The 18,654-nt window shown below is 43.7% G+C and overlaps 1 protein-coding gene across 1 annotated transcript in view; it reads left to right on the forward strand.

Moving 5' to 3' along the window:
- The first annotated feature begins 544 nt into the window (after window positions 1-544).
- Window positions 545-18,654, forward strand: part of Dock11 (dedicator of cytokinesis 11) — a 186,453-nt gene continuing 168,343 nt past the window's right edge. The window contains 1 exon segment of the mRNA XM_032889739.1: window positions 545-896. Coding sequence (XP_032745630.1) covers window positions 795-896 — 102 coding nt within the window. The 5' untranslated portion in view covers window positions 545-794.

An 18,654-nucleotide genomic window follows, 5' to 3' on the forward strand; every position in this document is an offset into this window, starting at 1 on the left:
AGACACTTCTGAAGCCTGTCCCTGGTTTGCCCTATGGGGTGGATGTCTGAGTGAGGAAATGAAGTGGGTTGGGTACAGGACCCAGGCAAGTCTTTCCTGAAGCAAACCCGCTCTTAGTTCCTTTGACATAGGGCAGACCCAACCAGGCTGAGTACACAATAGGAGACATGCTGCTCCATGTTGTTTCCAAGCCTCTAGCCGCTTGGGACCTAGGGGCTTGCGGGCTGGGGGCAAGTGAGACTTCTCCCACCCCCTCGCTGGTCTCGAAGTCTTAAGGGAGGCTGAGGACCCTTGAGGCCCAACACAACCCTAGTCTTGGAGACATTTCCTCACCCACCTCTGACCCCCTCCCGCGCTATACACTCGAAAAAAGAAGCAGCCTCATCTCGCCTCCCGGATGCGGCTGCACCAGCAACATCAGCTGCGGGCGGAGCCCGGGTGCTTGCCACTTCCCCCTCTTCCCGCGTGACCCTCGCCCCCACCTCCAGCAACCTCCCCCCTCCAGGAGACACCCTCCTTCTTCGCCTGTGTTGGCCACTCAGGTCAGGGGCCTTTGCCGAGAGGAGCAGCCGCCGCCGCCCGGCAGGACCCGGAGCTTGCAAAAGCTAGAGCGAAAAGGAGGGAAAGAGGGAGGAGCGGCGCTCAGGAGGAGGAGCCGCCGGAGCTGGGCGCGGGGCGGTGAGCTGAGATGTGGCCGGCCGGTCGGCGTGTAAACACAGGCAGCAGCAGCAGCAGCGGCCGCCCGGGCCCGGGGCACTGAGCGCGCCCGCCGAGACCTGCCCGCCGCCGCTACCATGGCCGAAGTGCGCAAATTCACCAAGCGGCTGAGCAAGCCGGGCACAGCAGCCGAGCTCCGCCAGAGCGTGTCGGAGGCCGTGCGGGGCTCCGTGGTGCTGGTGAGTGGTCGAGCGAATGGGAGTCCCGGGGGGCGGGGGGGGGGTGGACGCTCACACCGGGAGCGGCGCGGTGGCTTCCCGCGCGCGCGCTGGGGACCGCGGGCAGGATGGGCGAAGCGGCGGTCGGTGCGCTAGGAGCTCTCTTTCACCCTCTGTTCTAGTTAAGTTTTCGCTCTGGCTACCGGCTGCCCGGGGGTGGGAGTCTCAGGCGCCGCGGGACAGCGCTCTGACTGCTCCACTAGCGTGCGCTGGCTAGAAGCGGAAGGGAAAAGCGGGTTTCACAGAGAGCGTGGGTCCCCACCCCGGCGGGGGCGGCAGAAAGCTTCAGATCGCACCTCCCGCTCCCCCGGACCCCCGCACAAAGAGCTGGAGATGAGGGCACGAGGAGATCCGAATCCCTTTAGGAGGGCACCTGGGGCAGCCTAGGCGGAAGGATGCGATGAGCACAGACACACTTGAGCGCGGATACACATCGAGTATACGCGCACACACGCACTCACACACAAAAAACCCCACCCAAAAGCCCAGGGCGCCCAAGCTCTAGCGGGCGGTGTGGACAGAGGAAGCACAGCGACTTCCTCCTGCTACTGAGAAGAGGGAGAGTGGTGATGGGTGGGTGTTGAGGGGTACTGCCAAGTAAGGCAGAGGGAGAGGATTGGAAACAACGGGGGTCTGCGTCTGAGTGGGCTTTGAGTCAGTCGCCTCTGGGAGAGGATGGCCTCTAAGACTTCTGAGCGCTTGGAGGCAAGAGGATGGGGAAAAGACTGGATGTTGCTGTCTAAGGATGAAGACCCTAGAACCAGATGCCTACCGCAGAGAACTGGGGATGTCTTGTCGGCGGATAGAGCTCGGGGATGGGGATTGAAAGAGTTCTGACACCCCCCTCCGGGAAACCACCCCTCCCCCTTACGCCAGAGTACCCTCATAAGCCCTGTTCAGATTGTCAAAATCTGGAGGGAAGCCTTGGATGCTAAGGGGCACTTGCTCCTTCGCTTTTAAAGACCTTCGTTGCTAATTTTTTGGACTAGGGACCAAACCTTAAATAAGCAGTGGGACTGATTCATTAGCGTGCTTTTTGTTACTATGTTTTGCAGGAGATTTGCTGGCTTTTGTCTCTTTCCACTCCTATATTATTTTGTGTCATTTGCTGTGTTTAAATCTCACCACTTAAGAGAGGGCTTTTTGTTAGCACAACTTATCCTGGGAAGGGAACCTCGCAGCTTTTCCTTGTAATTTTTATGTTGATCTTGTAGAATCAGCAATACAGCCAACATTAAAGCGAGGTAAGGGGCCTGATCCTAACAGTGGGGAAAGTTGACATTAGTGGAAGTTCTGGAAGAGGATCAAAGGTAAAATATGTACCTTTGAGATAAAAATCAGATTTCTAATAGCTGCCACTGTGCAGAGCCAAGTGACTTTAAAAAAATGTCTTTATCGTGGCTGGACCCTGGAAGTTTAATCCTGCTGCTTGGTGAAGCTAAACCCAGACCTTTAATGTTGTTTTAATGGATTTGGCTTATTGTATGTTTCGCTCGGAATTTGGAGCCAGACCCTGTTGAGGGTCAGATCAGAACCTCACTTGTCATCAAGGGGCCATTTAGAGAGGACCACAAGCTGTGTTAAAGGCCTTTATTTATACTGGGCTGTCATCTTCAGTGGTTATTAGCAAGTGTTCCAGACACAAGTGATCCTACCACAAGGATGGCTTTTCTAAAATCGTAAAAGAAAAAAAAACCTTGCCTGAGAGTGGCTGGCTACCTACCACTGTAGAGTGGGAAGAGAGAGGAAGATGGACAGATGGTATCAAGAGAATAAATGGGACACAGGCAACCTCTGCTGAGATTTGACCAGCATTTGACCTGCCTCCCTAACAGTAAAAGGTTAATATTCCTTCTGAGGTTTTAGGCTTTAAAAAGATTAGTTTTGAGACAAGGTCTCAGTGTGTAGCCCAGGCTGGCCTGGAACTCTGGCCTTGTACTTGGTGGTAGGACTTCTGCTTCAACTTCCTGGGTGCTAGGATAACAGACATGTGCCACCTATAATTTTTGTGCAGCATAGGTGCAGTGGCTTCTTCCTACCTCTCCATCCTTAACAACAATGGAACAAAAATCTATTAAGAGAGAAAGACTTCTTGGAGCTACAGACTATGGCCGGGGTTTCCTGGTCAGTCAATCTCACTTGGGATCAATTTTTGGCTTTTATACAAGGGAATATACAAGTGTGAAATCTACTCATTTTGGTGGTGTGTAATGTGTATTAAGACTTGGTGGGTGTTGAGTGAGTAGTTTCTAGTGATCTAAATCAGTCCATTGAGCCCTTACTGTGTACAGGACACGACGTTAGGTGCTTTAGGACCTTTTATTCATTTATTTAGTTCCAATCTAGGGTGTCTGTATGTGAGCTACTAATCACTCTTAGGGTCTTCCATAGTGTTATTTGTCAATTAAGATATAAATAGCTTTAAAAAATACATTCACTCTTAAGAATTACTTTCCTTCCTGTTTCTTGTTGTTTGCTTGGTTTTTGTTTGTGTTGTGTTTCACATCACAGGCCTGTTAACCATAGTTAGGAAAGCCATGGGTGACTGGAGAGCAAAACAGCCATGCTGCAGCTGCTGTCAACTTCTGGTTCAGTTCTGATGTAAGCCCCAAGTGTTTATTGAGGGACAGCTGAGATGGGATTTACACTTGCTGCCATAAACCCAAGATAGTATTAGAGTTTCAGCATAAGTTGGAGTTGTTAGCACAGCAGGACACACTTTTCTTCCCATGTAATTCTTGACAGAACTTGGAAACCCTACCAAGCTGAACAAATATACACTATTTCCTGTTTAGTTTTTTTTCTTTTTCTTACAGTTACACCCTTGTTGGCATGTCCATAACATCATTCAGTTTTGCTCACTGTTCAAAAAATTCAGAAGGCTTGGGCCCTGGCTATTTATAGCATGCCATTATTAGTATTTCCACGATGTATTAACTATGTAATGAAACGGGCAGAGAAAGAGAGGCTGTTTCATGGCTGTATGTGCTAGTGAGTTCAGCATTTCTATGAGGATCAGGGAAAGGGATAATGACCAAATCACCATCGACTGGGATATCTCAAGAGAGCTTTTGAGAGCAGCAAGATAACCCACCAGTGAGGATTGAGGCTACTGGAAACTGTTAATATACATGCATATTTAAAGTGCAGAGTGCTGTCTTTTTGTTATTCTTCAGGTTCTTGGTGACTGCTGGGGACCAAAAGCATTTGATAAACATACTGTATCTCCTAGTAGGAGTTTAAATAGTGCTTGCTACTTATGATCAGCAAAAAGTTGTTAGACATTACCAGTCATAGCCCCCTTGAGGCACAGTAATTCGGACAGGTCCTTTGGCTGGCATCAGGAATTTCAAATGAGAGTAGTTAGCTCTCTAGAATTGAGAAAGGCTGACAAGGGTCAGCAGCTGTTCACTTCCTCCACCCGCCACTCAAAACTGCCTTTGAGCAGAATGGTTGCCTTGCTTGCCTTTAGGCAAGAGCTGAAGAACTCAGTAGCTCCACTGTTCCCTCTTCCCAGGGGGCATGTGGAAAGTACTTAATATAGGACAAAATCTATAGCTTTATTTGGGAGGAGGTGAAGCCTTCCATTGTGGGCTTTGCCCTCTCTGATGCTGCGGACAGAACTCATGGTCCTGGAGTGTGCTAGGTGCTATTCTACTACTAAGCCCGACTTGGTTGTGCTTGTTTACTTTCTTAAGTCATGATGTTCCTAACTCAGCCTCCTGAATGCTAGGGGTTTACAGGCATGTACTGCCATACCTGGCTTCAATTTTGGCTTCTTGAGCATGCCTTTCCAGTTCAAAGATTTAGTTTAGCTCTTATTGAGCTGAGAACGAGAAAGGTTAGCCACAGCCTTGGCACCTGAACATAAGAATCCCTTATTATTCCTTTTGGTAGTTTCTCTTGTTAGAAGGGTTCAAATGACCCACTCCTCTAAAGTTTGTCCAAAGGAACAACTCAGTTGGTTAGAAAACCAAAGACCTCACTGAGCCTTCACTGAAACAGCAACTAGAATCTTTACCCCCACTTTTTGGTGCATGTGTGTGTGCATGTGTATGTAGGTGTCCGAATCTGTCTGCACCTATGCAGAAATCAGAGAACACTGGTGCCCTGTTCTGTCACTTGACAACTAATTTCCTTGAATCAAGGTATCAGTGACCAGAACTAGACATTCTTTGGCTAGATTGATCTATCTTCTTGTCTCTGAACACCAGTCCCATTATGCCTACAGCCACATCTGGCTCTTTAACAAGGTGCTGAGGATGTAAATTCAAATACTCATTCTCAAACAGCAAGCATTCTTACACACTTCGCTATCTCCCCAGTCCTAGGATTTGTTTTCTAAGTTTAACATGTTAAGTTAAATTCTCTGGGTTGAGACTTTCCCTATCCTGATTACCAGTGATTTTTCTTTAAACATTTATTACTTTACCGCTTAAAAATACTTATTCATCAAAGAAAACTTAGAGAAGAAAAAGATTAAAGTATTACTTTGTCATTGGTTGGAAGGAACTCAATATTCTAATGTATGTATTTTGACTTTTATATATGAATATTTAAATGTTTTTATTTTGTGGTTATGCAAAGCCATCTAGCCAGCCCTTATGGAAATTTTCTCTTTTCTATATCTTATTTATATTTGCTCATATTAGCCAACCTACTCTTACATAAGCGTATTTAATAAAATTGCCAACAATCCTATTAGTAGTTTTTATAGATTAAACCGTCCTTCATTGGTTGATTCTTTATAGTTTTTAGATTTAAAAAAATGTTGTGTGCATACATGTGTGTATGCATGCTCCATGTGCCCACGTGTGCATCTCAGCATTTTCATCACAGTGTCTATGTGGAGGTCAGAGGACAGTTTTCTGCTTTGTTAAGGAGAGGCCTCTCTTGGTTTTGGTGAGCAGTATACTCCAGGCTAGCTGGCCCAGGATATTCTAGGCAATTCTCTTGTCTCAGCCTCACATCTCTCAGGGGGAGGGGCCCTGGAATGTCAGGCCCCTGCACCTGGCTTTTTATGTGTGTTCCAGGGATTAAACTCAGGTCAACAGGCTCGCTTTGCTAGCCCTTTTACCTGCTGAGTTGTCTCCCTGACCCAGTAGTTTCTAGTTTCATGCTGCTGTAAACATGTGTTGTCCAGTGTCATAGATACCTGGATTTTTTTACTTTATTTTGTATTTTCAGATAGTGTCTTTCTCTGTAGCCAAGGCTGGCTTTGAATTTGTAATCCTTACACTTCAGCCTCCTGGGATTTCAGGCATTCCTCCTGTCCCTGACACTTTAAATTTAAATGAATTAAAATCACTTCCTAAATTGCCCTTGCCATAGATCAGCTTCTTAGTAGCCACCTGTGGTGGCTACCATATTAGATGGTGCTAAAATACAGCTTTCCATCATTGCAGTGCTGTTAGCACTGCATCCAACATCTTTGAGAGGGTATTTTCAGATTTGCTAGATTTTGCCCATTCTGGCTATGGAATTCCCGTTCAAAGGCCATATTCATTTTTAGGATTGAAAATTTCTCTTATGGGTGGAGATTTAACTCTGTGTGCCTTGCCTTGAGCTCCATCTTCAGCACCACAAACAATTCCCTGTTTAAAAGAAGTCAAGCCAAACCAAAGCAAAGCAAAGCAGAATACTGTGAGATTGTCCTTCAGAAAGTTGTTCCAGTTATTCCACCAATAGAGCACGAGAGAGTATATTTTTCCTCTCCTGTGCTGACACTGGTTAAAATTCATCACCTTTGTAATCTGGTAAGTTATAAAGAGTATGTTGATATAATTTCTATTTCTTTGATTACTGTTGAAATTGAATAGTGTTTCTTGTGTTGATGACCCGTCCACATTACTCCTTTTAAGGACAGGGCCTGACTCAGCCTTGTTTCCTTGTTTTGGATTCTTATAATAATCATCTCAGTCCTTCACAATTCTGTTTGGCTGAGTCAAGGGTGGGGCTACCCATCCCTGTTCTTTAAAAGTCACCCCAAGGCTGATCTGGCCACTCATATACTCTAGTTGAGAATGTCCCCTAGACACATCTGAAAAAGGATTGGTTAGATTCTCCTTAAAGCCTTCTTTATGTTAGGAGGCTGTGTTGGGAAACTTGAGTTGACATTTACTCTGCTGAGTTCTGTGCTGATCTGCAAGAAACATTTTGGAACCATATGGAAAGTTTGCTTCCTCTTTCATATGACAACCCTTGAAACATGTGGAGATAACCACCAGGCCATTTAAAATTTCACTCTTCATAAGCTCTGAGACCCTTTGTTTCTTTCCGTCATTTTGCACATGACTTGCTTTTAAGATTCTTCACGCATGACCATTGCGTTTGACTTGGTTCCAAGTGTTCAGGTTTCTGCTGAACAGAAGAGGCAGAGTACTGGGGATGAAATGAACCCTGGTCTGAAGTCTGACTTCTGCTGCTACTTGCATTGAGAACAAAGGCAGGTTTTTTTGTTTGTCGAATGGGGACAGACATAAGTATTGCCCTCTTGAGGAATAAAGTAATGTATGAAGACTAGTGGACAGGTGGTTTGTATAATATTAAAATGAAGGTCCAGGGAGAGACAGTTTTTCTGGTATGTTGACCATGATGCAGTGGAAGGCCACAGATTCAAGTACATTTGGGCAACACAAATTGGTCATAATAGGTTTTAAATGCAAAAGACACACAGTTGAATGAGCAGGGAAGGGAGTGTGGATCTGTGAAGATTTGGGGGAGCAGTGGATATGATCAAAACACCAGAGCACATTGTACGAAACACTCAAAGAACTAAGAAAGAAAGAAAGAAAGAAAGAAAGAAAGAAAGAAAGAAAGAAAGAAAGAAAAGAAAGAAAGGAAGGAAGAAAGAAAATTTTGAAAACTCAGTAGAGAATGTTGGACAGCAACAACAAAACAGAACACCTCAGTATCTACCACAGAATGTTCCCTATTCCTTCAAGGTATGAGCACATCATAGGGTACCTGGAATGCAGTAGGTGCACAGTTTGCATTTTGTACATAGCTGTGGGATTCTTGAGTATTGGGAGAAGAGCCTGGAGTCAGGGAACTAGTGAAAATATATAGTCCAGGAGAATGATAACAGAGGCCTTAACTAAAGCAGTGAGATTGGAGATAAGAGACAGCTCAGTGATTAAATCTATAGCATGTGATAAGTGCTGAAGCGGGAGTGGGAGCAGAGGGAAGAGAAACAACAGGGAGGAAGAGAGAGGTGGAGTCAAGCTAATTTTGAGATTTTACAGCTTAGGTGAATAGGAGGAAGGTGATAGAGAAGGGAGGAGAGAATGAGCACACTCTATTTGAAAGAATTGTGAGGGTCAGGTTTGAGTGAGAACATTCTAAAGGGAGGCCAAGCATGTAGGGTTCCATTTTGGCAGAAGACTAGGGTTCTTGAGGCCAGAGAGGAAAGTGTTGCAAGTGGAGTCAGGAAAGGGAGGAAGAACCAGAAGAGGACTAGGGTTGAGCTGAACTGACAAAGATTGTAGGAGTGATTAGCTGATGGAGGAGGCTTGCACTATGGGGGGAGATTAGGGAGTAGGAGCCAGGGTAGGGAAGAAAAATTTGGAGGCTCGCCCTAGACTTCCCATTAGAGTGATAGTAGGAAGTTCTCTCTCTCTCTCTCTCTCTCTCTCTCTCTCTCTCTCTCTCTCTCTCTCTCTCTCTCTCTCTCACACACACACACACACACACACACATCCATACTCATGAGTGGGGATGGGGAGCACACACACACACACACACACACACACACACACACACACACACACCCATACTCATGAGTGGGGATGGGGAGATCTTGCTCTAGTTGTTGGCTTTAGTAGATCTTGGGAATGAGACGCTATCCAGATTCCTTTGGGTGCCTAGGGAAACTAATGTAGTAGTTTCTACCCTTAAGGGACTCCTGATCCAGACATGTGGATGGGATGCACAGTAATAACTGATGTAGAGAAGATGGAAAACAGACACAACGCTGTAATTTTGTCTTCTCTCTTCAATTGGTTAATCCTGTTATCCTTGTCCCAGATCCCTGACACTTTCTGATTTTTTATTCATTTGTTTAGATTTTAGTCTCTTCTGGTCTTAACAAGGTTGAATAAGTCTTCACTAATGAACACTGTTAATCTGTATGACCTTCCTGTGGAGTTCCCCTCCCCCATGTTTATAGGAGTGGTGAGAGTTAGCAGTGACGTGTAATGGTGAGAAATTTGTAGTATATGTGTATAGCTCACATTGTCATTCCCTTGCTTCACCTCTGTGGACTCTAATCAGTGGTTGTTACCTTCCAAACTACCACACTCCTGGCTTTTAGTTAATTAATTAATTTACTATATTAAAATTTTTATTAGTATGTGGGATGGGGGGCACACAGAAGTATGGCACAATGTGCTTGTGAAAGTCAAAGGCTAACTATCTTGCAGGAGTTGTTTCTTTCATCTCACCATGTGGATGTCTGGGATTGAGCTCAGTTCAGGAGGCTTGGGTAGTATGTCTTAACCTTCTGTACCATCTTGCTAGTCACACCCTTGCTTTAAAAAATATTTCCTTTTTAAATGTTTTGAGTAGTGATTGCCATAACTCTTACCACCACTCACTTTCCAAGTCCTCCCATTCCCTCCAAAATTCATGATGTCTTCTTTAATTATTACACACACACACACACACACACACACACACACAGAGAGAGAGAGAGAGAGAGAGAGAGAGAGAGAGAGAGAGAGAGAGAGAGAGAGAGGTGAGGGGGAGAGAGAGAGAGAGAGAGAGAGAGAGAGAGAGAGAGAGAGAGACTTGTACAGGCTTGCACACAGAGAGATACACAATCTACTGAGTCCTTTTAGTGTTACAACTTAGTACAGAGGATTAGTTCACCCACTTGATATTTTTCTCCTGAGATACAGAGTCATTGACAAGATGTGCTGAAAACTGTAGTTTTAGTCTCTAAATTTTATTTACCACTGAAACCGGAAACCACAGGAGGGAGAGGGAGCTCAAGCAGTTCCTCCTTTCTTATGGTTTTTGTTTTGTTCTGTTTTGTTTTATGATTTACAAACCATAAGGGTACTTTTAGAATGTGTTTCTTCTTGGGATTTAGATCTCCTGACTTCCTATAGATTTTGCCAGGAAGGCGGAAGAATTCCTGGCTAACATTGGTCTGTCATTTGTATCAACCTGGAGCCAGATGCCTTTTTGATTCTTTGTACAGCCCCACCCTGGAGGCTTCCTGAGCAGAAGCTGGAGTAGAGTAAAGGGACAGTCTCACTAAGCTGCTGTTGCCTCTAAGCTCACGCTTGTTAGAGCAATGGGTAAGAAGAGCCTGAGCTCTGGAAGCACGTCATCCAACTGCTTACTAGCAGGATGACACTAGGCCAGTGCATTAAGAATACATTGGAACATATGATCCACATGAATGTTGTGCTAGGAGAAATAGCTTGGTCAGTAAAATGCTTAGATGAAGACGTGGCCTTGAGTTCCAGAATACATGGGAGAAATGCCAAGTGTGGTAGTACACCCTTGTAATCCCAGTTCTGAGGAGGTGGAGACTAGTGGATCCCTGGGCTCAAGGCTCAGTCAATCTAGCCTACTCTGTGAGCTCTAGGCTAGTGAGAGGTAGTTGGGGTGGGAGAGAGAGACAGAGAGTGACAGAGACACACACACAGAGAGAGAAACCACATATGCATGAGCACACATGAGCGTGCATACCTTCCTGTATATACCTGTGCTCTTGAGTGCAGGGAAGCACAGACAAGAAGACAGATAGACAGACAGGCTCTCTCTCTCTCTCTCTCTCTCTCTCTCACACACACACACACACACACACACACACACAACCATGCCTTGTTGCTTCTCAATATCAAGGCTTTATGCCCTTTTTTTTGTGTTGTTGGGGATAAAACCCCAGGGCCTCACAGATGTTAACCATGCATGCTACTACTGAACTACACCCATCGTCCCAATGTCTGTCCTTTTGTATTCTGCCATTCAGGTTTGTAATAATAAGCTAGATTCTTTTTTTTTTAATTTTTTTTTTTATTAACTTGAGTATTTCTTATATACATTTCGAGTGTTATTCCCTTTCCCGGTTTCCGGGCAAACATCCCCCTCCCCCCTCCCCTTCCTTATGGGTGTTCCCCTCCCCCCTCCCCCATTGCTGCCCCTCTCCCCAACAGTCTAGTTCACTAGGGGTTCAGTCTTAGCAGGACCCAGGGCTTCCCCTTCCACTGGTGCTCTTACTAGGATATTCATTTGCAACCTACGAGGTCAGAGTCAGGGTCAGTCCATGTATAGTCTTTGGGTAGTGGCTTAGTCCCTGGAAACTCTGGTTGGTTGGCATTGCTGTACATATGGGGTCTCGAGCTCCTTCAAGCTCTTCAGTTCTTTCTCTGATTGTTCAACAGGGGTCCTGTTCTCAGTTCAGTGGTTTCCTGCTGGCATCGCCTCTGTATTTGCTGTATTCTGGCTGTGTCTCTCATGGCGATCTGCATTCACATTTTGATCATCCGTCTTGAGTTTCATTTGTTCTAGGCATCTAGGGTAATTCAAGCATTTGGGCTAATAGCCACTTATCAATGAGTACATACCATGTATGTCTTTCTGTGATTAGGTTAGCTCACTCAGGATGATAGTTTCCAGTTCAACCATTTGCCTACAATTTCACAAAGTCATTGTTTTTGATAGCTGAGTAATATTCCATTGTGTAGATGTACCACATTTTCTGTATCCATTCCTCTGTTGAAGGGCATCTGGGTTCTTTCCAGCTTCTGGCTATTATAAATAAGGCTGCGATGAACATAGTGGAGACCGTGTCTTTTTTATAGGTGGGGGCATCTTTTGGGTATATGCCCAGGAGAGGTATAGCTGGATCCTCAGGCAGTTCAATGTCCAATTTTCTGAGGAACCTCCAGACTGATTTCCAGAATGGTTGCAGCAGTCTGCAACCCCACCAACAATGGAGGGTGTTCCCCTTTCTCCACATCCTCGCCAGCATTTGCTGTCACCTGAGTTTTTTGATCTTAGCCATTCTCACTGGTGTGAGGTGAAATCTCAGGGTTGTTTTGATTTGCATTTCCTTATGACTACGATGTTGAACATTTCTTTAGGTGTTTCTCAGCCATTCGGCATTCCTCAGCTGTGAATTCTCTGTTTAGCTCTGAACCCCATTTTTTAATAGGGTTATTTGCCTCCCTGCTGTCTAACTTCTTCAGTTCTTTGTATATTTTGGATATAAGCCCTCTATCTGTTGTAGGATTGGTAAAGATCTTTTCCCAATCTGTTGGTTGCCGTTTGTCCTAACCACAGTGTCCTTTGCCTTACAGAAGCTTTGCAGTTTATGAGATCCCATTTGTCGATTCTTGATCTTAGAGCATAAGCCATGGTGTTTTGTTCAGGAAATTTTTCCAGTGCCCATGTGTTCCAAATGCTTCCCTAGTTTTTCTTCTATTAGTTTGAGTGTATCTGGTTTGATGTGGAGGTCCTTGATCCACTTGGACTTAAGCTTTGTACAGGGTGATAAGCATGGATCGATCTGCATTCTTCTACATGTTGACCTCCAGTTGAACCAGCACCATTTGCTGAAAATGCTATCTTTTTTCCATTGGATGGTTTTGGCTCCTTTGTCAAAAATCAAGTGCCCATAGGTGTGTGGGTTCATTTCTGGGTCTTCAATTCTGTTCCATTGGTCTATCTGTCTGTCTCTGTACCAATACCATGCAGTTTTTATCACTATTGCTCTGTAATACTGCTTGAGATCTGGGATAGTGATTCCCCTGAAGTCCTTTTATTGTTGAGGATAGTTTTAGCTATCCTGGGTTTTTGTTATTCAGATGAATTTGCAAATTGTTCTGTCTAACTCTTTGAAGAATTGGATTGGTATTTTGATGGGGATTGCATTGAATCTGTAGATCGCTTTTGGTAGAATGGCCATTTTTTACTATATTAATCCTGCCAATCCATGAGCATGGGAGATCTTTCCATCTTCTGAGATCTTCTTCAATTTCTTTCTTCAAGTCTTGAAGTTCTTATTGTACAGATCTTTCCCTTGCTTGGTTAAAGTCACCCGAGGTACTTTATATTATTTGGGTCTATTATGAAGGTGTCATTTCCTAATTTCTTTCTCGGCCTGTTTCTCTTTTGTGTAGAGGAAGGCTACTGATTTATTTGAGTTAATTTTATACCCAGCCACTTTGCTGAAGTTGTTTATCAGCTTTAGTAGTTCTCTGGTGGAATTTTTGGGATCACTTAAATATACTATCATATCATCTGCAAATAGTGATATTTTGACTTCTTCTTTTCCGATCTGTATCCCCTTGACCTCCTTTTGTTGTCTTATTGCTCTGGCTAGAACTTCAAGAACTATATTGAATAAGTAGGGAGAGAGTGGGCAGCCTTGTCTAGTCCCTGATTTTAGTGGGATTGCTTCAAGTTTCTCTCCATTTAGTTTAATGTTAGCAACTGGTTTGCTGTATATGGCTTTTACTATGTTTAGGTATGGGCCTTGAATTCCTATTCTTTCCAGGACTTTTATCATGAAGGGGTGTTGAATTTTGTCAAATGCTTTCTCAGCATCTAATGAAATGATCATGTGGTTTTGTTCTTTCAGTTTGTTTATATAATGGATCACGTTGATGGTTTTCCGTATATTGAACCATCCCTGCTTGATCATGGTGGATGATTGTTTTGATGTGCTCTTGGATTCGGTTTGCCAGAATTTTATTGAGTATTTTTGCGTCGATATTCATAAGGGAAATTGGTCTGAAGTTCTCTTTCTTTGTTGGGTCTTTGTGTGGTTTAGGTATAAGAGTAATTGTGGCTTCATAGAAGGAATTCGGTAGTGCTCCATCTGTTTCAATTTTGTGGAATAGTTTGGATAATATTGGTACGAGGTCTTCTATGAAGGTCTGATAGAATTCTGCACTAAACCCGTCTGGACCTGGGCTCTTTTTGGTTGGGAGACCTTTAATGACTTCTTCTATTTCCTTAGGAGTTATGGGGTTGTTTAACTGGTTTATCTGTTCCTGATTAAACTTGGTACCTGGTATCTGTCTGGAAATTGTCCATTTCCTGCAGATTATCAAGATTTTATTGAATATAGGCTTTTATAGTAAGATCTGATGATTTTTTGAATTTCCTCTGAATCTGTAGTTATGTCTCCTTTTCATTTCTGATTTTGTTAATTTGGACACACTCTCTGTGTCCTCTCGTTAATCTGGCCAAGGGTTTATCTATCTTGTTCATTTTCTCAAAGAACCAACTTTTGGTTCTGTTGATTCTTTCTATGGTCCTTTTTGTTTCTACTTGGTTGATTTTGGCTCTGAGTTTGATTATTTCCTGCCTTCTACTCCTCCTGGGTGTATTTGCTTCTTTTTGTTCTAGAGCTTTTAGGTGTGCTGTCAAGCTGCTGACATATGCTTTTTCCTGTTTCCTTCTGCAGGCACTCAGCGCTATGAGTTTTCCTCTTAGCGCAGCTTTCATTGTGTCCCATAAGTTTGGGTATGTTGTATCTTCATTTTCATTAAATTCTAAAAAGTCTTTAATTTCTTTCTTTATTTCTTCCTTGACCAGGTTATCATTGAGTAGAGCATTGTTCAATTTCCACGTATATGTGGGCATTCTTCCCTTATTGTTATTGAAGACCAGTTTTAGGCCGTGGTGGTCCGATAGCACGTATGGGATTATTTCTATCTTTCTGTACCTGTTGAGGCCCGTTTTTTGACCAATTATATGGTCAATTTTGGAGAAAGTACCATGAGGAGCTGAGAAGAAGGTATATCCTTTTGCTTTAGGGTAGAACGTTCTATAAATATCCGTTAAGTCCATTTGGCTCATGTCTTCTCTTAGTCTGTCTACGTCTCTGTTTAATTTCTGTTTCCATGATCTGTCCATTGATGAGAGTGGGGTGTTGAAATCTCCTACTATTATTGTGTGAGGTGCAATGTGTGTTTTGAGCTTTAGTAAGGTTTCTTTTTCGTATGTAGGTGCGCTTGTATTTGGGGCATAGATATTTAGGATTGAGAGTTCATCTTGGTGGATTTTTCCTTTGATGAATATGAAGTGTCCTTCCTTATCTTTTTTGATGAGTTTTAGTTGAAAATTGATTTTATTTGATATTAGAATGGCTACTCCAGCTTGCTTCTTCTGACCATTTGCTTGGAAAGTCGTTTTCCAGCCTTTCACTCTGAGGTAGTGTCTGTCTTTGTCTCTGAGGTGTGTTTCCTGTAGGCAGCAGAATGTAGGGTCCTCGTTGCGTATCCAGTTTGTTAATCTATGTCTTTTTATTGGGGAGTTGAGGCCATTGATGTTGAGAGATATTAAGGAATAGTGATTATTGCTTCCGGTTGTATTCATATTTGGATGTGAGGTTATGTTTGTGTGCTTTTCTTCTCTTTGTTTTGTTGCCAAGACGATTAGTTTCTTGCTTCTTCTAGGGTATAGCTTGCCTCCTTATGTTGGGCTTTACCATTTATTATCCTTTGTAGTGCTGGATTTGTAGAAAGATATTGTGTAAATTTGGTTTTGTCATGGAATATCTTGGTTTCTCCATCTATGTTGATTGAGAGTTTTGCAGGATACAGTAACCTGGGCTGGCATTTGTGTTCTCTTAGGGTCTGTATGACATCAGTCCAGGATCTTCTGGCCTTCATAGTTTCTGGCGAAAAGTCTGGTGTGATTCTGATAGGTCTGCCTTTATATGTTACTTGACCTTTTTCCCTTACTGCTTTTAATATTCTTTCTTTATTTTTGTGCGTTTGGTGTTTTTGACTATTATGTGACGGGGAGGTGTTTCTTTTCTGGTCCAATCTATTTGGAGTTCTGTAGGCTTCTTGTATGCCTATGGGTATCTCTTTTTTTTTTAGGTTAGGAAGTTTTCTTCTATGATTTTGTTGAAGATATTTACTGGTCCTTTGAGCTGGGAGTCTTCACTCTCTTCTATACCTATTATCCTTAGGTTTGATCTTCTCATTGAGTCCTGGATTTCCTGTATGTTTTGGACCAGTAGCTTTTCGCTTTACATTATCTTTGACAGTTGAGTCAATGATTTCTATGGAATCTTCTGCTCCTGAGATTCTCTCTTCCATCTCTTGTATTCTGTTGGTGAAGCTTATATCTACAGCTCCTTGTCTCTTCTTTTGGTTTTCTATATCCAGGGTTGTTTCCATGTGTTCTTTCTTGATTGCTTCTATTTCCATTTTAATTCCTTCAACTGTTTGATTTGTGAATTCTTTCCTGAATTCTTTCTTGTTTTATTTATGTTTTTCCTGGGGATTTTTTGTGACTCCTCTCTATGGGCTTCTACTTGTTTATTTATATTTTCCTGGAATTCTTTTAGGAATTTTTTGCGATTCCTCTCTGTAGGCTTCTACTTGTTTATTTATGTTTTCCTGTGTTTCTCTAAGGGAGTTCTTCATGTCTTTCTTGAAGTCCTCCAACATCATGATCAAATATGATTTTGAAACTAGATCTTGCTTTTCTGGTGTGTTTGGATATTCCGTGTTTGCTTTGGTGGGAGAATTGGGCTCCGATGATGCCATGTAGTCTTGGTTTCTGTTGCTTGGGTTCCTGCGCTTGCCTCTGGCCATCAGATTATCTCTAGTGTTACTTTGTTCTGCTATTTCTGACAGTGGCTAGACTGTCTTATAAGCCTGTGTTTCAAGTGCTGTAGACCTGTTTTCCTGTTTTCTTTCAGCCAGTTATGGGGACAGAGTGTTCTGCTTTGGGCGTAGTTTTCTTCTCTACAGGTCTTCAGCTGTTCCTGTGAGCCTGTGTCTTGAGTTCACCAGGCAAGTCGTTTGTAGCAGAAAAAGTTTGTCTTACCTGTGGTCCCCAGGCTCAAGTTTGCTAGTGGGGTGTTGCCTAGGCTCTCCACGGCCTCAGCAGCCAGGAAGATCTCGCGCCCCTTCGGGAGGTTCCGTGCACCAGGGTTCAGATAGCTTTTGTTTTTCCTCTGGGGTCAGTACTGTGTGCAGCGTGCAGTCTCTTCTGGTTTCCCAGGCGTGTCCGCCTCTCTGAAGGTTTAGCTCTCCCTCCCGGGATTTGGGTGCAGAGAACTGTTTATCCGGTCGGTCCCTTCAGGTGCGGTGTCTCAGGCGCAGTGGATCTGCTGCTCCTGGGCCCCCTCTCTCTGGTACCCAGAGGCCGTATACAGTATCCTCCTGGGCCAGGGATGTGGGCAGAGGTGGGCAGCGTTGGTGGTCTCCTCCGCTCTGCTGCCTCAGGGTGCCCGCCCGACCAGGGGCAGAACTCCCCTCCAGGGGCCTGGGAGCAGAGGCTGCTGAAGGCAGGGATCCTCCGCTGGTCGGGACTCTGGCCAAACACGGTGTCCGGCCCCAGGAATTCCGCCTCTGTGTCCGGCCCCAGAGAAACTCCGCCTCTGTGAGGTGTTGACCGAGGGTGGATCACCTCCCCAGGCAAGTCATTCGTGGTTTTTATTTTTCATGCAAAACCTTGCACAATCAAAGATTTTGCTCTTAATGATTTTTGATTCTTACCTGTTTATCATCCACAGGGTCCCCTTGTATTGGACTGCATATATTTCAAGGTGCTGTAAAGCATTAGGTGTTCAGATTTTTTTAGTTTCTCCACATGGTGCTTCCTCTAATAACAGAGGTATTTTACCAAGTAAGATACAACTGGAGATACTTTGCCAGTGTGCTTTGAAGTCCTTGAGTCAGAATATCTTTATTTGAAGCTTTTCGGTGCCTTGTGATGGAAGGCCAGCTAGTTTATTTGTGTGGAATGTTTTTCAGATGATGACAAGGCCTTATATTTCCATAGCCCCAATTTTTGTTTCTAGGATTTATTTTATTTTATGTGTATAGATATTACACTTGCATTTATACACATTCTCCTAGAACTGAAGTTACAGACAATTGTGAACTTCTAGGTGGGTGCTGGGGAATTGAACCTAGGAACTCTAGAGCAGCAGCCAATTCTCTTAGCTGCAAAACCATCTCCCCACCCCTGTTATAGCCAGAATTTTAAGGAGAGTTAAAGGGGCTGTGATGTCTATGATGTCATATGGCTGTGGACGAATGTTAAACATCTACTACATTGCTATCACTCCTATGCTATAAATGGAGAAACAGAGGTGTGGGTTCTAGTGAGGCAGCCCAGAGGTTATCCATCACTTTCAAATGGTAGAACCAGTAATGAACTCCAGCTGTCTCTTCTCCTTCTCAGTGGTCATGTGAAAAAACAACAGTGGTGTATCTCCCAGGTTCCACAAGTAATCAGGGGAAGGAACTTCCTGTGAGGCTTGGTGATGGCTTATAGGAAGCCATGTTTATTTCCAAACAAGCTTGGTTTCTTTAGTGGGAAAGTAGAAGTTAAGGACAAGATTATTATTTTGTTATTTAAGAACAGGTTACTGTCAGCTGTTCTTCCTTTGTTTTAACTATTTGAATAAATACATAGAAAAAAAAAAGACTTCAGAACTTTAGCTCTGCAGACGTACCTAGGATATTTTCCTGGAACTTCTTTTAGGATTTTTTTTTCTTTTCCAAATTGGTTGGTTCTCTCCAAAAATAACACCATTTATATTTCTTTCCATGCCTTTTATATTAGTAGTTTAGTTTTCTCACTTGAGAATTGGCCAACTTTATGCCTTACAGGGCCTATTGTCATAGTGCTCACGAGTACATGGAACAGTGCTGTTGGCGCGACCAGTTTATTTTTAAAGGCTAACAAGTGCTTCAGTGCACCAAACGGCTTCGTAGAGACCTGAAAG

This window comes from Rattus rattus, chromosome X, assembly GCF_011064425.1.
Source record: "Rattus rattus isolate New Zealand chromosome X, Rrattus_CSIRO_v1, whole genome shotgun sequence".
NCBI lineage: Eukaryota > Metazoa > Chordata > Mammalia > Rodentia > Muridae > Rattus > Rattus rattus.